Source organism: Argentina anserina, chromosome 6 (assembly GCF_933775445.1).
Source record: "Argentina anserina chromosome 6, drPotAnse1.1, whole genome shotgun sequence".
Lineage (NCBI taxonomy): Eukaryota > Viridiplantae > Streptophyta > Magnoliopsida > Rosales > Rosaceae > Argentina > Argentina anserina.
In genome coordinates, this window is record NC_065877.1 from 1028233 (window position 1) to 1047997 (window position 19765).

The following is a 19765-nucleotide window of genomic DNA, read 5'->3' on the forward strand; positions in this document are numbered from 1 at the left end:
CCTCTAGGCATACAGAATGCTTCTAGCGCTTTTAGCCTGGAACCTACCTCATTTTCGCTGAAGGAGTTGGGAATACATGCAGTGGACCACCACTTGATGGCTGAAGATGTGGCTGAAGATGATAAAGAGGATTGGATGGCTGAAGAAGAGGAAGAGCAAGCTGAAGGGTTTGATGACATTATGGACGGAATATTTGAAGAGGAGAATGCTGCAGAATATCAAGATGACGAGGTTTCATCCGAAGACTCTTCATCGGACTCCGATGATGATGACAATTTTATAGAGTTTTGATGGTTGAATTAGTTTACTCTGTAACTGTTGCTTTACAAAGATACATCAGTTTACTGTGAATTGGTTTTGCTGGGGAACGTTGTAGTCTTTTCGACTTTGTACAATGTCAAACGTTGTTCAGTTTAGAAAAAGCTTGGAACTTGGATTTGTTTTATCAAATGGATTCACACGTTGATTTCTTGAGACTTCTTATTACACATTCTATCCACATCTAAATATAAAATAGAACCTTTTTTGTGCTGTATTGCTTACCAGATGATGAATAATGATTGCTTGAGCAAGATGACTGTACTGAATATCATTGATAGGTTATGTTTCTGTAGTGATATATATTACTTTGCTTACTTTGGTATACATGAGTTACTTGTGATCTTTTTGAACTGTGGACAATTGGTGGATTTCTGTGTTTTAATTCGATTGAGAGGATATACTAAATTGGTTGATCTGCTACATATCATAAGCAGAACTGTACGTACTGATACAGTGTGACCTCATCAGTGTGATATGAGTCGACAAGAGAAAAAGAAGCTAGGAGAAGATATTAATTGGCAAATGATGTTCATGCTGCATTGACTTGTGATGACATCCTAAATGAGAGTCTACTTCGGTTTCCAGAGAAATTTGCTTTCAGATTGATACTCGTCTCAAAGAGGTGGCTTCGTGCAATATGTAGCTCTACGTTTCTATCCGATTATCAAGCTAGATGGAGAATGAACTTTCATCTTCTGGTTTCCTTGTCTGCAACCATGACCAATTAAAGAAACCATTCAGTAGATTATCGAGGTTATGAAGAGACGGTTGAAAATTTGAGATTCAAGCGAACAATGTATGACTGAACTGCTGAAATATGTTCACTCCTGCACTCGATTCAAATCAATTATGTTATCTGAGATTCAAGTGAACTGAGCTTATAAACAGAAGAACTCATCACCCCAGCTATGTGGAAAGCTAAAACTCTTGGTTCTAAAATCGGTTGTACCCTTCTCTCTTTGACTGACCACATCATATCGTAAGGTCAAAACTGACATTTCGGTCCTCTTTCTGCTATAAAACCTCAATTGTTAACAATGTGAGGAAGTAAAGCGACGCCGTTTAACTTCCACCGTTGCAGAAGAAATAGGAGAAGCTGAATCTCAGCCGTGGAATGATTTTCATCACCGTCATGCATCTGGGAAGTTCTTCAAGGTCTCTATCTCTTCACCTAGTTAGTAAAGTTTCAATCTTTCTATGTAATTGTAGTTATTTGATCAAGTTCTAGAGTTGTTCTTTATGTGTGTACCTCAAAACTGTGATAGGGAAGTTTGGGTTTGTCATAGGTTGAGGAAATAGTGTAAAGTTTGGATCTTTATGTGTGATTGTCTTGGGTTTGAAGTTAAGACATAATTTGGAAGTTACTTTTTTGAATCATTGTTTTGTTTTGGATGGTTTTTCAGGTTTGATTTGGATGCTTTACAAAGGAACTTATGATTTGATATGCTATGCTCTTGCTTGATTTTCAGTGTGTGTGTGAATTTTCGATGCAGGAAAGGCGCTATTTGTTGCAAGAATTCCCTGAGCTAGTTAGCTGTGAGGAAATTTCCAAGGTTTTGGAGGTGGGGTGTGGTAATGGCAGCACTGTTCTTCCAATATTGAGGTAATGTTCCAAATTAGAGACGAATTTCTGTAGGTTTTGTTATTGATAAGCACATAATGCTTAATTGGGACATTTAGAGAGGAATGTGTGAACTGTGATCTTTGTTTTTATGACGTTCATCTTTACGAGGTGCTATTTTCTTTGCAGGGGCAACGAGAAGGTCACTGTTTACGCATGTGATTGTAGCACTGAGGCCCTTGAGAGAGTTAAGGAGACAATTTATGCTTCCAACATTGTTTCTATTGAGCATCGCTTCCATACATTTTGTTGTGATTTCTCTACCTCTGGGTTTCCCACGTGGTTGAACGGCAATCCTATTCAGGCAAATGTTAAACAAACTTCAGGTTAATTATCAGTCTCAGTGTTTATATTTTCATCCATGAAGTATAATCAGTCCCTCATGCAGTGAAAAAAAAAATCCACTTTTCTGTTTGTCTACAGATAGTAGAGGGGAAAACGAAAGCAATCTTAATGATTCACATTCATTGAAAAAAAGCAGATGGTGTGTTGGTGGAGTTGATTTTGTTACCTTGGTAAGCATTTGTCATCAAACGGTGAAAATTTTGTTGGCAATGGGATAATTAGATTAACCTTTGAAAGCATAGAACCTAAAAGAACTGCATGCTATCTGATATCAGTGTCTTTGTCTTTTGAAACTTGTAGCCTCTGATAGTTTTGCATTTCATGGTTCAACATTACCTTAATCAGTTGATAAATTTGAATTGTGTTTCTGTCTACCAACGTTTAAGTTTAAAGGCTATATAAATTACAAAGGCATTGGTTTTACATCGTAATATGTGCCTTGTTACATCATAATTCTAACTTGTCTTGGGTTTTTAATTGTTATTTATCACGTGTGTATTGGCTTCATATGTTCCTTTGTATTCACATCAAGTGCGCACATAGCCCTCTTGCTTTGCTCTTACCTTTTCTTTGGGGTCTGATGTGGATCTTTAAACTGGTGAAATTTGGTGATTTCTACCAGTAAAGAAAATTCTCCACTTATCTGGGAGAGCTCTCAACTCACTTGTCTTTTATGGTCAATGACCCTCTGGTTGTGTCTTGGAATTTTTTGAGTGCTTACATGTATAATAAGGTTTTTTGTTGAAGTTTCTTGAGATGCTTTTGGGGTGGGTAATCTCAAATACCTTTCTCAAATTTTTAACAGGCCTTGGAATTTGCTGGACCCCAATCAGATTTCTTTAAAATGGACATGGTGCCCTGTTCCTTGCACTCTTTCCTGTTTTAGAATGGACATGGTGCCCTGTTCTGATTTTTTGATTTGAGATGTGTTATATTTTACTTTTTCCACTGGAAAAACATAAATAAATCATTTGGTGGTTAAGCTCCTTCATGCTGAATGTCAGATATTCACACTTTCGGCGCTATCACTTCAGAGGATGGCAAAGTCCATCAAGGAATATTTTTCTGTTATGAAACCTGGAGGCTTGCTTCTATTTAGGGATTATGGTAATTGATCACTTTAGCTGGTTTGAACTGGAGTTGTAAAAATTCGTGAAGATGTCTTGCATATTTTATTTTTTCCTGATATGTTTTTCTTTCTAATGTTTTCTTCTAACAGAAGTTCAGTGTGTTGAAATTCAGGCCTGTATGACATGAGCATGCTTCGGTTTGAGACAGACAAAAGAGTGGGATTCCGGGAGTATTTGCGATCAGACGGAACATGCTCTTATATCTTCTGTTTGGATACCGTGAGGGATCTATTCACAGGAGCAGGCTTTATTGAGGTACTCTCTAGTATGTTAATCATTTTCTGTCGCCATTACACCTTTTTATCCATTAAAGTAGGATTAAGATGCAGTTCCAGCACGATTGTAATTGGTATATCCAGTTCTCTGTTCTTCCTTCAATTCCATCCTCCGTGCTGAAAATGTAATTGCTGAAAATGTTTCTATTCCAGCACAGTTGGATGGACTTGCCAATGATCCTTTCAAGCAAAATTACATATCTTGAGTATGACACTTACTGATGTTGAGGGCGTAACAAGCAATGTGACTCCAAAGCCTTGCGCTTTGTTGCCTGAAGAGCCAAAACCAATCGACCGTGCTTTCCCCGAGGATAAGTTAGCAATTGAGAGCGTTAAGTTGTCGACTTGTTTTGCTTACAAGATTTAATGCTTGAATATGGCATCATAGACAAGTTTTAACAATTATATAGCATGAATGCCAAGTAAACGAATGAATATGGCTATTGGTGAATTGAAAAAAGAATTACGTGCGTGTTATTTCCCTTGTCATCTATAAAGTGTATTGACTCGATCTAAACTGGCCCAAAATTAAATTTTTGTAATTCAATAGCTAGATTGATAACTTTTCACATCAATACTGTATGTAAGCATTTGAGCAAAGAACTTGAGGTTTCAAATTAGTTCTCCAACAGTACTCATCTTAAGAATAGTTAAAAGGCGTACATCAATGGCAAACATGTTGCATGTGTTAGTTAGTTCGTACACATGCATAACACAAACACAGCATTAATACTATATGCAACAATATACAAAGTTGGATCTTGTAATTCTCATCTCACCTATAAGCTGGATGAAATTGCTGAAGGGTGGTCAAGCAAGACAAGAGTTTCTTCAAAAGGCTTCACAAGTAAGTATTCCCAGAACCCGCCCAAGGAAAAATCAACCATGTCCACGCTAACCGGACTCAACAATTTCTGCTCGTATTCCTTTATTTCCGTAACTCCATTAGGATTGTTTCTGCTTCTGATTCTGATCACAACATCACCATTGTTTCTAAACCCAAGCCTTTCAAAGGATGTTGGCACTAATTTAACCGTCACCAATTTAGTCCAAGATTCGACCACACCATACTCCATCATTAACCACATGTCAACACTATTCAGAGGCCCTAGATCATCCCACTGCAAAATTTCTAAGCAGTTCCCGTATCTTGAAATTACCATGGGGCGTCTCTTATTCCTCATGACTTCAGGAAGCATTATCTCACCAAATACTTCATTTGACATATCGAACGAAACGATGGGTCGATTCCTTGATCCCTCACGGTGATGCACCCAATGAACAGCACGACGAACAAAGATGGGGGAACGCCACCTGGGATCAGAGTCGTCTACGGGAGGAAGAACACTAAGACCCCTCCAGGAGGGTCGCTTTAGAGACCAAATCTCGTATGAGGTCTTCCGTTCTGTATTAGGCTTATTACGCTTATACATTACAATTCTCAAAACTTTATAATCATCGGGGCACAAATCATAGCCAAAGCCATATGAAATCCTATCAACCTCACTAGGTCTTTTATCAATTAGCCGGGGCAGCGTCACAGACTTTCTAATGCAAGGGTTCCAAAGCAAGGTGGTACTGTAAAATCGGAGCCCAGAAGCGAGAAACACTAGGCCGTTGCAAGTTTGGATCTCATCATATGCTGTGATTTCTAATCTGTCCTTGGCGGATGTTGCATGCAATCTGTTATAAGATTCAAATGGATGAGTTAGCTGCTTGTAACATCTATACACAGGGAATGGAGGTTCATCCCGATGCAAATAGAAAAGATGGCGATCGTGAGAAACATTTTTCCCTGGTTCTTTGACTGAGGCGACCTTTGTCAGCAGAAGGTTTTGATGTTGGTTACGATTTCGGTGGGCCTGAATGAATGCAGAGGTTTTGATGAGCGAGTTCCATGACTTGCACACTGCTATTAGATTAACCAAAGATTTGAGGGGCAACCTCAGAAAGATATCTTGGAGGATTTCATCAGGAAGCTGGGAACGACGTAAGCCTGAGTCTAATCTTTTCGATTTCATAACGCCCTAATTGATTTCCTAGGGTTATGAATTCGCATGCTATTTATATGCATGTGTTTAAGATCGAATACCTAGCTAGGTGGGTTTTTTGTTTTTTTGTTTTTTTTATTAATAATAAATAATGTTTTTTTTTCAAGTTCTATTACGCTGTCCAGACTCCAGAGTCTATTCCGGGTTCAAAGTCCTAGCTAGGTGTGTTACGTGCAGTTGTTTTCCTAATCCTGGAACTACTTCAATTCCTTTACTGAAAGGGAAAGGAAAATAACTTGGGATAGATTCTGACGAACCTATATACATATAGGTCCAGCTCGATCGTAATTGGCATATCCAGTTCGTGCTTCCATTCTCCTTTCTTTCTCTGCAATCTCTCCTTTCCTTTTCTATGAAAGCCATGAAACGACGCTACTCGAATCCGTCACCCACTTCCGTTAGGAGGTTCAAAGCCAGCCACTCAGACGATGAATCAACCACTAAGCTTCTCACACGAAAAGTGGCAGATCATTACAGTTCGAGGAGAAATCAAACTCTCCAAGAACGAGAAGCTAGTCCGGTCATCCATTTAAGGAAGCTTAACAATTGGATTAAGAGTGTCTTAATTCAACTCTATGCCCGGCCTGGAGATGCTGTTCTTGATATTGCATGTGGCAAAGGAGGTGACCTAATCAAATGGGACAAGGCCGAAATCGGGTACTACGTTGGCATTGATATTGCTCAAGGATCGATAGAAGATTGTCGTGCTCGTTACAATGGTGCACAGTTTAGATTTCCTGCTTGCCTTATCATTGGAGACTGCTATGAGGGTCGACTTGATCAAAGAGCCCTAGCAGATGAGGCACCCTTCGATATTTGCAGTTGCCAATTTGCCTTGCACTATTCCTGGTCCACGGAAGCGCGTTCAAGGAGAGCCCTGGATAATATTTCAGCCTCACTTCGCCCAGGGGGAACTTTTATTGGAACACTGCCAGACGCCAATGTGATCATCAAAAAGCTTAGACAAGCTCATGGATTGTTCTTTGGGAATAATGTATACTGGGTAAGATTCAATGGAGAGTTTTCTGAGAAGAAATTCGAGTCTTCAAGTCCCTTTGGTAATAGAGTACATGTTTCATCTGGATGGTGTTGTTGATTGCCCTGAATGGCTCGTCCCCTTTCACGTATTCAAATCATTGGTAGAAGAGTATGATATGGAGTTAGTTTTTGTGAAGAACTGTCATGATTTCGTGCACGAGTATATGAAACTACCAAAGTTTAAGGCTTTAATGCGAACGATTGGTGCATTAGGACTAGGTGATCAGAGTTCATTATCGCAAGACGAATGGGAAGTTGCCTATTTGTACTTGTCATTTGTCTTGAGGAAGCGAGGCCAACCTGACCGGAGCACTCTTGTTAGAAGAGGTAAAGCGAAGATGAGGTATATATCAAAACATGATTCAAAATTCCATTTTCATAGCACAAAATGCAATACCTTCATTGCAGCACCCAGAAACCATAGCCTGTTTGGCCAAATGGGAGAGGGAAGAGCCGCTACGCAGTAGTACTAGCCCCGTAGCTCGGAGAAATTTTCCACACGTACAGCAATCGTTGAATTTACTTTCTTACTGTAGATAGTATTCACTACTGTCACTACTGTCTTTTTTATAGTACAATGATAAAGCAGAAGGTATCAGTATTTGAAATGAATATAGTTTTCATTTAGAGGGCACTCAAGCAGTTTTATTACCATATCGTACTCAGCGTCTAACATTTTCATTAAAGAAATAAAAATGGGAAGGATTTTCCACTTAAGTCCTACCAAAGTCTGTTCTGAGTCGGTTGAAGAAGAAAGCAAATTTGGAACTTGAAAAAATTTACGATTCTAGATTTTTGCACTACCTCAGCATGATTCTTAAAGAATATCATAGCTGCACGAAATGAACCCTTACGATCTAACCACTTGTCTAAGTGCCCTTTTGATTTGCTATAGTAATGTTTGAGCTAAAGTGCTGATGCAGAACAAAAGATGAAACCTCTGTGGTTTCTTACTTCGAACAATGTAGATACAGAAGCTTTATTCAGCGCTAAACAGCAGCAAAGTAGCTGGCTATTGCACAAATTTCAACCAGTCTCAGTGATTGAAGCTGCAAATCAGAAAGGGACCTTTAATTCTGTAACAGTCATTCTCAAGTAGGCAAGGTTAAGGCAAATACAAAAATAGTCACGTCAAACAAATCTCAACGTGCAACAATGACTTTGACAATTGGTTATTAGTGACTAGATGATAGGGAGAAGGGCATCTCCTCACTGCAAAAGAACCGATATTGTACATAAACAAAAATAGCCCCAACAAAACTCACAAGAAGATATAGCTCTCAGACTCTCAGTAAAAACTGTAAAGTATCTAGGATTCATGCACTGGTAGAGAAAATGGCAAACCTGAGAAGAGTGGCAGCTTGGCAATTGTCCACAATTATCAGCAGCTCCTTGAACCTGAAATTTCAACCATATTTTTCAAGGTACAATCCACTGGTGATAATCGATAGGACACTCATAAAAGCTACATTTCAAACAATATTGCATGTAAAAGATAAATTCATACTATTGTATGTTTGTCTGGAAACAGTTGCAGGGGTAAAATTTTCTTACCTACGCTTTTCTTTCATTTGTTTCACAGCATCAGCTAAATCATGACTCTCCAGCTCTTCTGAGTCTTAAAATCTTGAAAATTCATCTCCTCCATGCCAGGTCATATACAAAAGAATGTGGCTTCCTTCATCACTTAAAAAACACTTAGAGATCTTGGAACAGCAGTCTCATGGTGCGCTGTTAATACAAGTAGAAAATTTTCAATTGCCTCATAACCTCAACAATCTACAATTCAGTTTCATTAATTGGTCATGATTGGAAAAATTGTAACTAAAATAATCTGTTCTGAGTAAAAGTAAACAACCTAACCAGGGATGAAAAATCTCACCTCAACGTTACCTCCATACAGCTTGAGTTTGTGGCTTCCATAATTAAAATCTTGGGCAGGGTACTTATTTCTAGCAGTACAGCCCATGTCATCTGCCAGCATAAGTGTTATCAAACTTATCATCTCATCAGGTATATATTCCAAGTAGCTTAACCATCTTTTAAATCAGAAGAAAACATTCTTAAAAATCTATATGAGAAAATAACAGAAGATCATCCAGGAGGAGAAGAAGTGTGGCTCACCTGTACAGGTATTGGCCACTAATCGATATTCGTTAACAAAGTGCTTAGTGGTCAGTACCACTTGAGCAGCCAATTCTATCAACTTCGATTCTGGATATCCCAACAGTACATTCTTGTACAAGTAAAGCACATCACTGTAAACATCAGGGACTAGAGAATGTGTTGGAGGTGGATGGAGAAGTAACTCTTTCTCACTGTAAACATCGGGAAGATCATGAACAGTATAATTCCTGGTTCTAGTCCCAGTTCCAGGATTTATGTGCAGTTTGCGGGACAAAGTGATTCCCTATGATCACATTGTCCAGCTTGCTTATCACATTATCCATCAAACCTATGTCTCTAGTAGGCAATCCTCTTCTTCTACTATGCAACAGAGCTGCATCTCTTACATCTTGCCTGGCCATCTCACCATTCACAAAGCCTTTCTTTTCATTTTCTCTCAATACATGCACAATGACATCTGCGGCCATCTTTAGTCTTCTCGCAGGATGTCTGCTAGAGTTGAGAGCAAGAACATCAGCAAACAGCTTAGGCTTGGTCCGGAGAGATTTTCTGATTGCATTTGCTGTGGAAGATGAAATAGAAGCAGCAGGCAGTAGCGGTTTCCTGACTTCTCTCTCCGCTGGAATGCCAGCCTTGACGGTGAGCATAAATTTCCAGAAGATCTTTGATTGTAACCAATCTATATTCACTCCAATGTTTGTAGCAATGAATTATTCTGTTCAGCTCTTCACACTGTTTCTTGTCACTGAAAGCTTGGATGATTTTTTCAAGCTCTATTGAGCTGAGAATATCAAGTGCTCTTTCATATGTTTCTTCTGCAACCCCAAAGCTCCCATGGCAAACTCTGTACTCCCATCTACCGAACCAAGGATGTCTATAAGCAATCCATGGAGCATGTGGAGTTCCATGGATCGCTTTTTTGAGAAATCTTCAACTGTGAGTTTCCAGAAAGGGAAGAATACATTAGCTAGAACTAGTACATCAATTATCCATAATGTCCTACCACGAGCTGAAATAAGTAGCTTTCAATTACCTGACTTGAAGATTTGGGCAAATTCGATCCCACAGATCCATGATTTCTCTGCCACAAAGATGCTTGGAACCCCCTTTCAGTCCATTTATGCATACCAGATGCCCAATCCCATCACAGTGAATCATCCCATGTAACAGATGAGTTGTGTCTTCCAAGATAGTATCAGTTAGAGGCTTAGTCCAACAGTCATCCTTGGGAATTATCATGTGGTACTTTCTCTTCGACACAAACTGGTTACTCCAATCTAAACAACAATAACAACATGCCATGTTCGCAAAACAGAAGCTGCAATGTCAGTGCAGGCATAGTACAAGTATTCAAATAGCAAGTTGCTGGTTTGACTAAACTAGCAGTATATATATACTCAGATCAGTTATAGTTATATCAGTTATGTGTACCTGTGATTACCCCCCTGCTAGTTCAGTTTTTTTTTTTGGCTACGAGACCAAGCTAAACCTGTGTTAAACTAAAGATAGACACTTACAATACTAGTGCTAGCTATCAATACCTCAAATTTTCTGTCTTTAGAATCAAGCATTGCTAACTAGAGTGCAGTCGTCCTCTTCTGGGTGGTTCGTGTGCCTCGTCGGGGAATAGAGGTCCTGGACGAAATTTGGTCCACACCTGCAGCGGTGGTGTAGGAAGCCTATCCGGGTTTCACAACGGTTCTCCGGCAAAGGTTCAGTTCTGTGTTCCAAGATCTGTGCAGCTAATACAGAGTGGGAGTCCGGGTGTTGGAGTTCTGTTTCTTGCGGCGAGTGTTGCTGTGGTTTGGTTGGATCGGCGGTGTACGTTGAGTGGTAGGGAGGAGCGGCAGCGGCTGGTTTCAATGGGTATTGGTGTGGTTCTCATGAATTCCAGGCTAGCTAAGTCGCCAGACTGATGCGGCGGCGGAAGGCCTTGAGGTTTCGGCTCCTACCAGATCCGTCAGTAACAGCGGAGGAGATGTGGGCTGCTGGACTTTGGTCTTTTGGGCTATTTGCTTATGGGCTAGGTGTTTGCTTTTTCTATCTTCTTTTCTGGTCGGTGGTTTTGGCATAAGTTCGAACCTGATGGGTGATGGGTGAATACCCACCTTTGGTTTCTAGGTTTTCGACCATTCTTCTGTTAGGGTACGCAAATTGATGCCTTAGGCCCAAATCGGTTAATGGAATCATCGGAGCTTAGTGGTTGAGGAGTTACACTCTTGTTTTGCATTTTCATTCTTAGATGTCCGCTTGTTTTGGACTTTTTCAGACTTTAGTTTGGTTAATAAGCGCGTTTTTGTGCCTTTATTTGTTTTCTTAGTTGTTAGCATGTATGAGCTCTCGTATTTGATCCTTGTGGTTGTGGATGGGCTTATGCCCAATGAAGTTAATTCATTCCCCTAAAAAAACGTATTCAACACTCTGATTCTCCTACATCGACTTCGATGAAAGAACATTCCACAATAACAAGTAAGCAATAGACAAATTGCACAAGAAAAGCAAAAATGATACACATCAGACACACATAAACCCCGAATTCCAGACCACTATACATAGAAATCCTCAAAACTCGAAACCAGACCTTATCATAGTGAAATACAAAGTACAACAACAATTGCTAAAAAAAGCATCCGAAAAAGGTTGGACAAGTCGAACTAGTAGACAAGCAATGATCTAGAACTGGGTCCTAGCGTTGTCCACGTTCTCTTCAATAGTAAAAAGAGAAACCAAACACTCGCGGCTCCGAATAAGAGTGAACCAGACACTCATGCCCTGAACTGTGAAGTCAATGAGCTCCGCACATTATTGAAGAAACACGACAACGTTGTCCCGAAATGGGCTAGTTGGAGAAATGTTGGGTCTACACAGTTCACAATAGGTGGCGAGCTCAAAGTTGTGGTTGGTGCTGCAAGGTCGAAGCCTCTTCCGGGTGATTTGCTTTTTGGTTGGGAAGGGACTTGGGTTTGGGGTTTGGTCCATTTGGATCAACATGGACGTAGCTTGGGATAGTTTGCTCCTACTGCAAGAAAGCTAATGTTGCGCGCTGGAAGAGAAGCACGCACTCTGTACTCTTTTCACCACTGTGTATTTACCATGTGGGTAATTAAAGTTACAATTGTGATCTTTATGACACTGTCATTTTTTCATTTTATTAGAAGTTATAATAACTTACTATAGAACTAGTAACATTTTATCTTATATTGTAAACGCTATATCATAGATTCTTTTCATTTGCTTGTGCCACAAGCTAGTAAGTGGCAACTTCCTTCTATTGTAGTTCCTAAACAAAAAATGTGAAAAAGTCATGGACACATGGCATACTCTTAAGTCAACACAAATACAATATAAACAAGAACTAGAAATAGAATCATAGTGACAATAACTTAACTTAAGAACTTGCTATTGAGGTGGGTAGAGAGTGGAAATGAGAGAATAAAAGAGTCATTGTCAAATATTAGTCATGTTAGGAACTTTTACCCTATAACCAACTAGATACAGTTATCTTTTAACCCACTAGACCACAACGGTCAGAATGCGCTAGGAACCCTAGGAAACGTCCACTAAACAAATGATCATTTTTTCTCAAAAAGGCACGTGAGAAGAGAGATTTAACATTTATATTCTGTTTATTATCATCTTAATCAACTCCCCTTATCAAAAACTTCGCAAAATTGTGTCATCATTTTCTAATATGGCTAAAGATGAAAAAGATGATGACTTTGTCAATGATGTTGAATACCATAGCAAAACTAAAGATAATGATATATTTTGAGAAGTAAAGACGCAGAGGGTGGATGGATGAAAACTTTAACTTTTGATACAAAGTTATATCAGTTGTTAAGTTTTTATTATAGTTATAAGTTTACCCTCTCCTTTTGGTGAAGGTATCATCATCAAGTTCAATTTCTTCTCTCGTGAGGGAAAGGATGGAGTGATGTGCTTAAGTGAAGCCTCTCTACATTTAATATAAAAAATGTTAGTACCTGAGTGTCTGCGGTTTAATAATTGGATGAGTTGGAAGTTGTGAACAAATGAAAAAGACATGATTAAATTTGCAAATCTCAACAAAATCATATTTGCAAAGAATTATGACTCCATTAATAACAAATAACAAAAACAAAAAAACTCATACACGTAACTCATCATATCTTAACATATGATATTGATCATATTTCATAGTAACTTATTTTGACTTTACATCTTATCATCCACAACAACATTTACAATCTTAAATAAAAAAAATTAAAGTCATCATCCAGCTCATATAGGGATATATTGTTAACCTTCCAAATTCCTATCTATGTTGTAGAGAATGAAAACAATAAGGTGTATTGGAACGAAGTTGTGGATGTGGTGTGTTGGGGCAGCAACGACCAGCACAAGTCAATCATGTTTTAGAACTATAACTAGCCACAACAATAGGAATGAGAAGACAAGTTTCTGAGATCATTGTGCAACAACAACTAGCAATAGAAAATAGAAGACGTATCTCTGAGAGTATTAAGGAATCAATCAATCTTATAGCTCTACATGGCAGGTCCTTGCGATCATTTTGGGAAATGGTATTTGATAAGCACCTTTCTTGTGGATGAAATGAGTTTCGAATAGTTGCTGAATATTACAGATTGTGCTCGGGTGTTAGCTTTTTAGCCAAATGACAATGATATCTTATACTTATTACATAATCCATCAAGATTTTTAGTGATGTGGTGGAGTACTTTGGTGAGCTTGTGCCTTGCATTCAAGATTTTATAACAAATGAGGTAGTTGAATAAGCATTCAAACCGTGGTACAACCTGAAAACCGTAAGCAAATCATCAAGGACTTGAAAAATCAAATGAAACCTTTAATAGAATGCTTGTTGGATGAGGCATTCCCAAGAGGCTGAGTGCTTGGAGGTATGTTGTTTTTTTAGTTGTATGTGGTTCACTGCATTATCTGCTTGTCCTGTCATGAAATGTTATAAACTTCTACTTGGCTTGCTACTGGGAATAAAATTGTCGGACATGCTTGACCCTTTTAGTGTATTTATAAACAACTACTTAGCTAGCATTAGGTGAATATATATCACTATACAATCCACATTTTGTAATGTCATCTTCAATTCATTTTTTATTTTGAACTTATCATGAATCATGGTGCTAAAAAAATGTTGCCATCAACATCCATTAGTATCTACATCTAATATGAATGATCTTATTCAATCCACTCATGTCATTGATTTTCCTATTGGGAAGCCATGAGTAATAAGTGTGAGCCGAAGAGAAAATATGCGGATGCACATGCTTTCAAGTTCAAGATATTACGACCCAAAAGACATATGTTTTGATTTTTTGGGAGTTAAAAGACGAGATTAACGGAAGAAGAGGTGGGAAATGGTGTTTGATAAGTACATTCTCCGTGGATGGAATGAGTTTCAAATGGTCACCATTCACTACAGATTATTCATGGGTGTTAGCTTTTGACCCTAATGATGATGATATCTTGTACATGGATTTGTATAATATGCATGCTCGCTTAAATCACTACATTGTTAAGTGAAAAATTCGTTAAAAATTTGTTAAAACCAAAACTATTCATGGGTTGACATCATCGAAAAAGAAAACTATTCATGAGACGATCAATGTCACACACTTCACAGTTCCATGCTTGCAGACGCTACTACCTATAATCGAATGCGACGAACACGTGGATATGCATGCCACTCATTTTAGCACTTGTTTTCGTTGTTCAAACCGATGAGAATGTGGAGAAAGATTTAAATGATTTTGTCTTTCTCTATCAGTTGTTTATTTGGACTTACATATTTCATGTAATAATGTGATTGTGTAAATTCCATGATTGAGTGATAGGAGTACAAAGTGTGACGTTCTTAAAGTGTATATGTCATATTCTTGTTCTTTATTACTTCTTATTTAGTATTTTTTGGTTCATTTTGTTAGAATAAATGTTTAGGTAGAGCTTATATCGAATATGAGTGATTTGATGTTGAAATCGTGCTTATTGTTAAGAATCATTGTTGAGATATGATTTCTTATTCGAGTAGGATTCATTCTTTCCTATTTCTTTGTTTCTAACATACTTATTTTTATTAGGAAAGACAAATTCATGTTGGAGAATGAACGCAATCCTAGAAGAGCAAGGAAAGAGGAGAGGCTGAAAATCAGATTCCTAAAAGGACAAGGAGAGGCCGTGCGACTAAATGGTTTCCTATTTGGAGTTGGATTTTAATTCCAAGTTGGAGATGGATTTCCAAGGTGTATATGAAGATATTTTCGTGCATATAAATCAAAATTATCAAGAAGAAGAAGTTATACACTTAGAAGTCCAATCCATGCAAGAATCAGAAATCTGTCAGGATTCGTAGTCCAACTTCGACGGACTCCTATAGACAGCTCAGATCGAATTAGAAGACGTACCATATATGGATAAAAATCTGTGTGAGTCTATTTTATGTAGGATTTAGAATCGCATCAATATCGTATTCCTACAGGGAGATATGACTGAATCTTTACGCGGAGGTCCAGTGAGATTGACAGAATTATTTCAGCCATTGATTTGCTTTTGATCTAAGGGTTGTGAGGGAAAGTTAGGACCTTGTTTCTCCTATATATAGAGGCACGAATCTACATCAGAATCATCATCAACCTTGTGCAATTACTAGCCAAAGCTCTGACCAAACACATAGCTTCCTTCTAAGAATCCTAAATATGATTTCACCCTTCACCACCCCTTGCCTTCAAGTACGATTGTGAAGATGCACCATTCCCTTAGAAGCCACAGCTACACCTTATGAGATCGATTGATTGATAAAAGTGTAACCATGATTCTCTCTTTGTTAATTTCGGTTTTTAGTTTTTCTTGTTCTTTGATGTGTATGTGATTTATGTATTGTAAACTTGTTTCGATTTTGTCTATGAAATAGCTACTTGATTCTATTTATATAAAGTTGCGATTTCAAGTTTTGGTTTTATGGATTTAGGTTTCTGTCGTGATATGCTCTTGAATGATTTCGACATCTATATGTTATGTATGTGATTGTAGCATGATATTTAGGTTGTTGGATTAAAGACTTGTGCCATGATCATGTTTATCTTTCTATGTAATTTCGGAAGTGCATGATTGTTAGTTAAGTAGGTGACATGCTTAATGAATTCAATATGCATGGCTTTGGAGTTGCATGGTAAGATAAACATGTTATATTTTGATGAAGCCGATTGGCAAGATTTGAATGTGTTAAGTGTCTATGCATGTAGGTTATTGATTTGGAACTTAAATTGCATGATCCAACTTTAGTTGTTCATGATGGTATCTCGGCATGATTTCTAAAGGATGACTAGATTTTGATTTTCGTTAGCTTTGTATGTTTTGTTTTGGTAATGTATTGTATGTTGGTTGGTTGATCACATGTATATATTAGCTTAAGTTTATTTTATGTTTAGTATCTAATCCTATATCAAAATATTTTAAAACTCTTATGAATTCGTTGTTAAATGGTTGTGATTCTATGCCCTGGTTGGATTCCCGGTTTGTGAACGATACCATTTTGCTTTATACTACTAACGATGCTTACAAGGTTAATATTGATGTCGAGTAATCGAACTGATCATCGAGTTATATAAGGGTGCATCTATTGCCACCCCACAGTCCACTTTATTCACCCCATAATCTATTAATTTATTGAAAACTGTAATATCCTGATGTAAAATGATTGTAATAGACAATCAATTATTTAAATTTGTAATTCATTTTTATTTATTTCACAAAATACACATCTATTAAATAGTTAACATTGAAACTAATAAAAATATCGAAATCCTTATACTTATGCAATATTGTTAAAATCAAAAATTATTCTAAGTTTTTTTATTGGGATTTAGACTTCAATGTGATCAAATTTATTTTATTAACTGAGGTAAGTACGTGACTCTATTTTATATTTACAAAACCTAGCTGTGAAAAAAGAACTTTTGCTTGAATGATGCTTTTAGCTACTATTGAGCTGAGAATTTGTTGGTCTATGATTATTGAAATAGTGTAATAAAAAATGACGTATACTGTGTAAAAAGGTAACTACTGTAGGGTGAAACTTTCATAACAAACCACACCAAAGCAGAGCCGTAGTTCGACATAAACAATGTGTGAACTCCTACAATTTCCCAAACCTTAAAACTATCCAACTGGAAGAACTTACTGAGCTCAACCTCAACAGCCAACACTGCTTCACTCTGTTCTAGTCTCCAAACCAGCCTGACAGGTTCTCTCTCTCTCTCTCTATACCCTTAAATGCTCTAGTAGTCTATACTGTACCCTCGATTCTCTTTTGGGCTAAACTTAATGAAATGGTCAAAATTGGAAGATGGGGTTGCAATTGCGGTTTTTCCTTTGCATTTGTTGAATCAGACAAGAAAATTATACTTTGGGTCTTACATTATTACTGTATCGGAATCAGGCAAGTTGTTAAAGATGCAAACTTTATGATGTCAAAGGTATTTGGGTTTTGGTTTAGCTGGCAAACTTTGTACAATCGTCAAAGGTTGGCCAGAATACGAATACCTACTGGGTTTTATGGTGATAAGCTGTTCAGATTAGAAAAAGTTTGGAACTTAGATTTGTATCTTTCAATTTAAAAATCGATTTGTATGTTCATTTTATGAGATTCCTTATTAGATACGAATTGTATCTACATCTAAAAATAGAGTTGAAAACCCTTATTGTGATGCATTGCTTCATAGCTTGAGCAAGATGATTGAAGTGTATATTATTGAAAAGTTATGTTATTATAGTGTTATTAAAATATTAAATACTTTGCTTGCCAGTGTGAAGTAAACATGAGTAATTCTGAATCTCTTTGAAACCATGGACTACTTGTGGATTTCTGGGTTTTTATGTTAATTGAGGAGATTTATGAAACTAGTTGATCTGCTACAATTCATAAGTAGAAATGTACTGATATGGTGGAGTATGATCTCAGCAGGGCAGGGTGATATGAGTCGACAAGACAAAAAGAAGGAAAATATGTTGGACAATGATGTTCATGCTGCATTGACCTGTGATGACGTCCTAAATGAGATTCTTCTTTGGTTGCCAGAGAAATTTGTTTTTAGATTGATACTTGTATCAAAGAGGTGGCTTCGTGTGATATGTAGCTCTTCGTTTCTATCTGATTATCAAGCTAGATGGAGAATGAACTTTCATCTTCTCGGTTTCTTTGTCTGCAATCAGCTGTACCTCTGCAGACCAAAAGATGGGATGCGCCGACCCAAGTCTGAGCCTACACTTCAGTTGTTGTCAGCTTGTGAGGAAGGTGATGATGTATGCAATGACTTGATGCCTTCTGGGAATTGCAAACACTTAGGTTATTTCATCGACTCTGCCAATGGCCTTCTTCTTTGTGGCCGCCACCCACTGACCTATTCTGTATGGAACCCAATCAGCAAAGTGCTATTCCAACTTCCTCAACCTCAGCGCTTCTACAAACGCTTGTGTATGGCATTCATAGCTGAGGACAATTTCAGTGACATTCCTCACTACAAGGTTATTCGTGCAAACTGTGAATGCAAACGTGAGGTTAACACTGTCTCCATTGAGACTTTCTCTTCTGTGACTGGTACATGGAAGCATTTCACCCTCACTTGCTCTTTGAAATTTTCCTTGCGCCCCTGGAGTGTGGCTACTGTGATTAAAGGTGTTGTATACTGGTTTGCGACACAGGGAAAGATATCCATTAAGGAAAGTGTAGCAATTTATGATCCACGTATTGGAAACACACGTATTGTTTTGCTTAAATTACCTGATGGGAATATTTCGCAGGACTATGATGAGTTTGTTCTTGGGGAGTCCTCAGATGGGCTATTGCAATATGGTCAGAGCAGCAAGTCTGGCATGGAAATATGGGTTCTTGAGAAGGAACAAGATAGTATATCAGCTATTACCTCAAGCAACATGGAATCAAACTGCAAGTGGAAACTTAGATACACAGTAGGTTTCAGATCTATGTGGAAGAATTTTCCAAGCTTTAGCAAGCAGACTAAAGAAGCGCAAATACTGTCATTCCTTCCTCAAAATTCTGAATATGTTTACATAAGATCTGGACAAAACATATTTCTCATGCACATTGAAAGCCAAACGTTGAAGGTGATTCGGCATCACGGTCTTGGCTCTCCTATCCAATGGGATTTCAGTAAAGTGGTGCCTTACTTTCGACCTTCTTGGCCACGATCTTCTGTATGCCATGAAAAGGCAGCAACTTCTACTTGGCCTTCGACAGGGCATGGAACTGCGGTACCTGCTTGGCCCTCCTGGTGAATATCTAATCATCTAAGTAGGTAACTCCTAACTCATGTGATCCCTAGCTGTGAGCTGGGTATGGTTTATTTTGTGGCATGAAACTATGAATTTGTGTAGTAGTTTTAACTTCTAGTATTTTGATCCCTACATGTAACTTCTCGTATGCTGAGATGGAATCGTTTGCCTGTAAAGTTTTCTCTTATCTTCTAATGGCACTGTGGTTTCAGACTTTCAGATATCAAGTAGCTAGATATAGTTCTTATTTTTACCAACTCCGCCTGCGTTCTTTAATCTTCTTTGCCATCATTTTAACTATGGAATTGCTTGTTAAATCTTTAGTATTGTTGCGCTTGGTTCTTATTTCTTCGTAGCTAGCATCCTTTATGTTTTTAACTCTATAATGCCCTGCATTCTCAAGCAAGGAAAGAATGAAGTACATCAGACCATCTCGGTTGACCATTCATTCTTCATTTTTTTCATGTTTCTCATGTAGTCATCATGAACTCCTTCCAAAGCACATTGAAATTCATCAATGCTTCATCCTTGCAAAATCTAAACCTTCATCCA

General features: G+C 38.0%; 2 protein-coding genes and 2 pseudogenes across 3 annotated transcripts; 2 read left to right on the plus strand and 2 right to left on the minus strand.

Moving 5' to 3' along the window:
- Positions 1-4471: 4471 nt before the first annotated feature.
- On the minus strand, positions 4472-5713 carry LOC126800439 (F-box/kelch-repeat protein At3g23880-like). Its single transcript, XM_050527811.1, has one exon. The coding sequence runs from the start codon at positions 5711-5713 to the stop codon at positions 4472-4474; it is 1242 nt and encodes a 413-aa protein (XP_050383768.1).
- Positions 5714-6104: 391 nt separating this feature from the next.
- On the plus strand, positions 6105-7248 carry LOC126800449 (mRNA cap guanine-N7 methyltransferase 1-like; annotated as a pseudogene).
- Positions 7249-7870: 622 nt separating this feature from the next.
- LOC126799321 (PHD finger protein MALE MEIOCYTE DEATH 1-like) lies at positions 7871-11151 on the minus strand (annotated as a pseudogene).
- Positions 11152-17066: 5915 nt separating this feature from the next.
- Positions 17067-19369, plus strand: LOC126800576 (F-box protein At5g03970). Of its 2 annotated transcripts, none has more exons than XM_050527957.1 (2): positions 17067-17165; positions 17883-19369. In XM_050527957.1, the coding sequence occupies exon 2, from the start codon at positions 17897-17899 to the stop codon at positions 19214-19216; it is 1320 nt and encodes a 439-aa protein (XP_050383914.1). In that variant the 5' UTR covers positions 17067-17165; positions 17883-17896; the 3' UTR covers positions 19217-19369. The 2 variants fall into 2 exon arrangements, with proteins under 2 accessions (XP_050383914.1, XP_050383915.1); XM_050527958.1 differs by having other exon boundaries at positions 17073-17165; positions 17886-19369.
- The last annotated feature ends 396 nt before the right edge of the window (positions 19370-19765 follow it).

Coding starts and splice junctions, on each gene's coding strand:
- LOC126800439 (XM_050527811.1), bottom strand. CDS start 5,713: ATGAAATCGAAAAGATTAGACTCAGGCTTACGTCGTTCCCAGCTTCCT.
- LOC126800576 (XM_050527957.1), top strand. CDS start 17,897: ATGAGTCGACAAGACAAAAAGAAGGAAAATATGTTGGACAATGATGTT.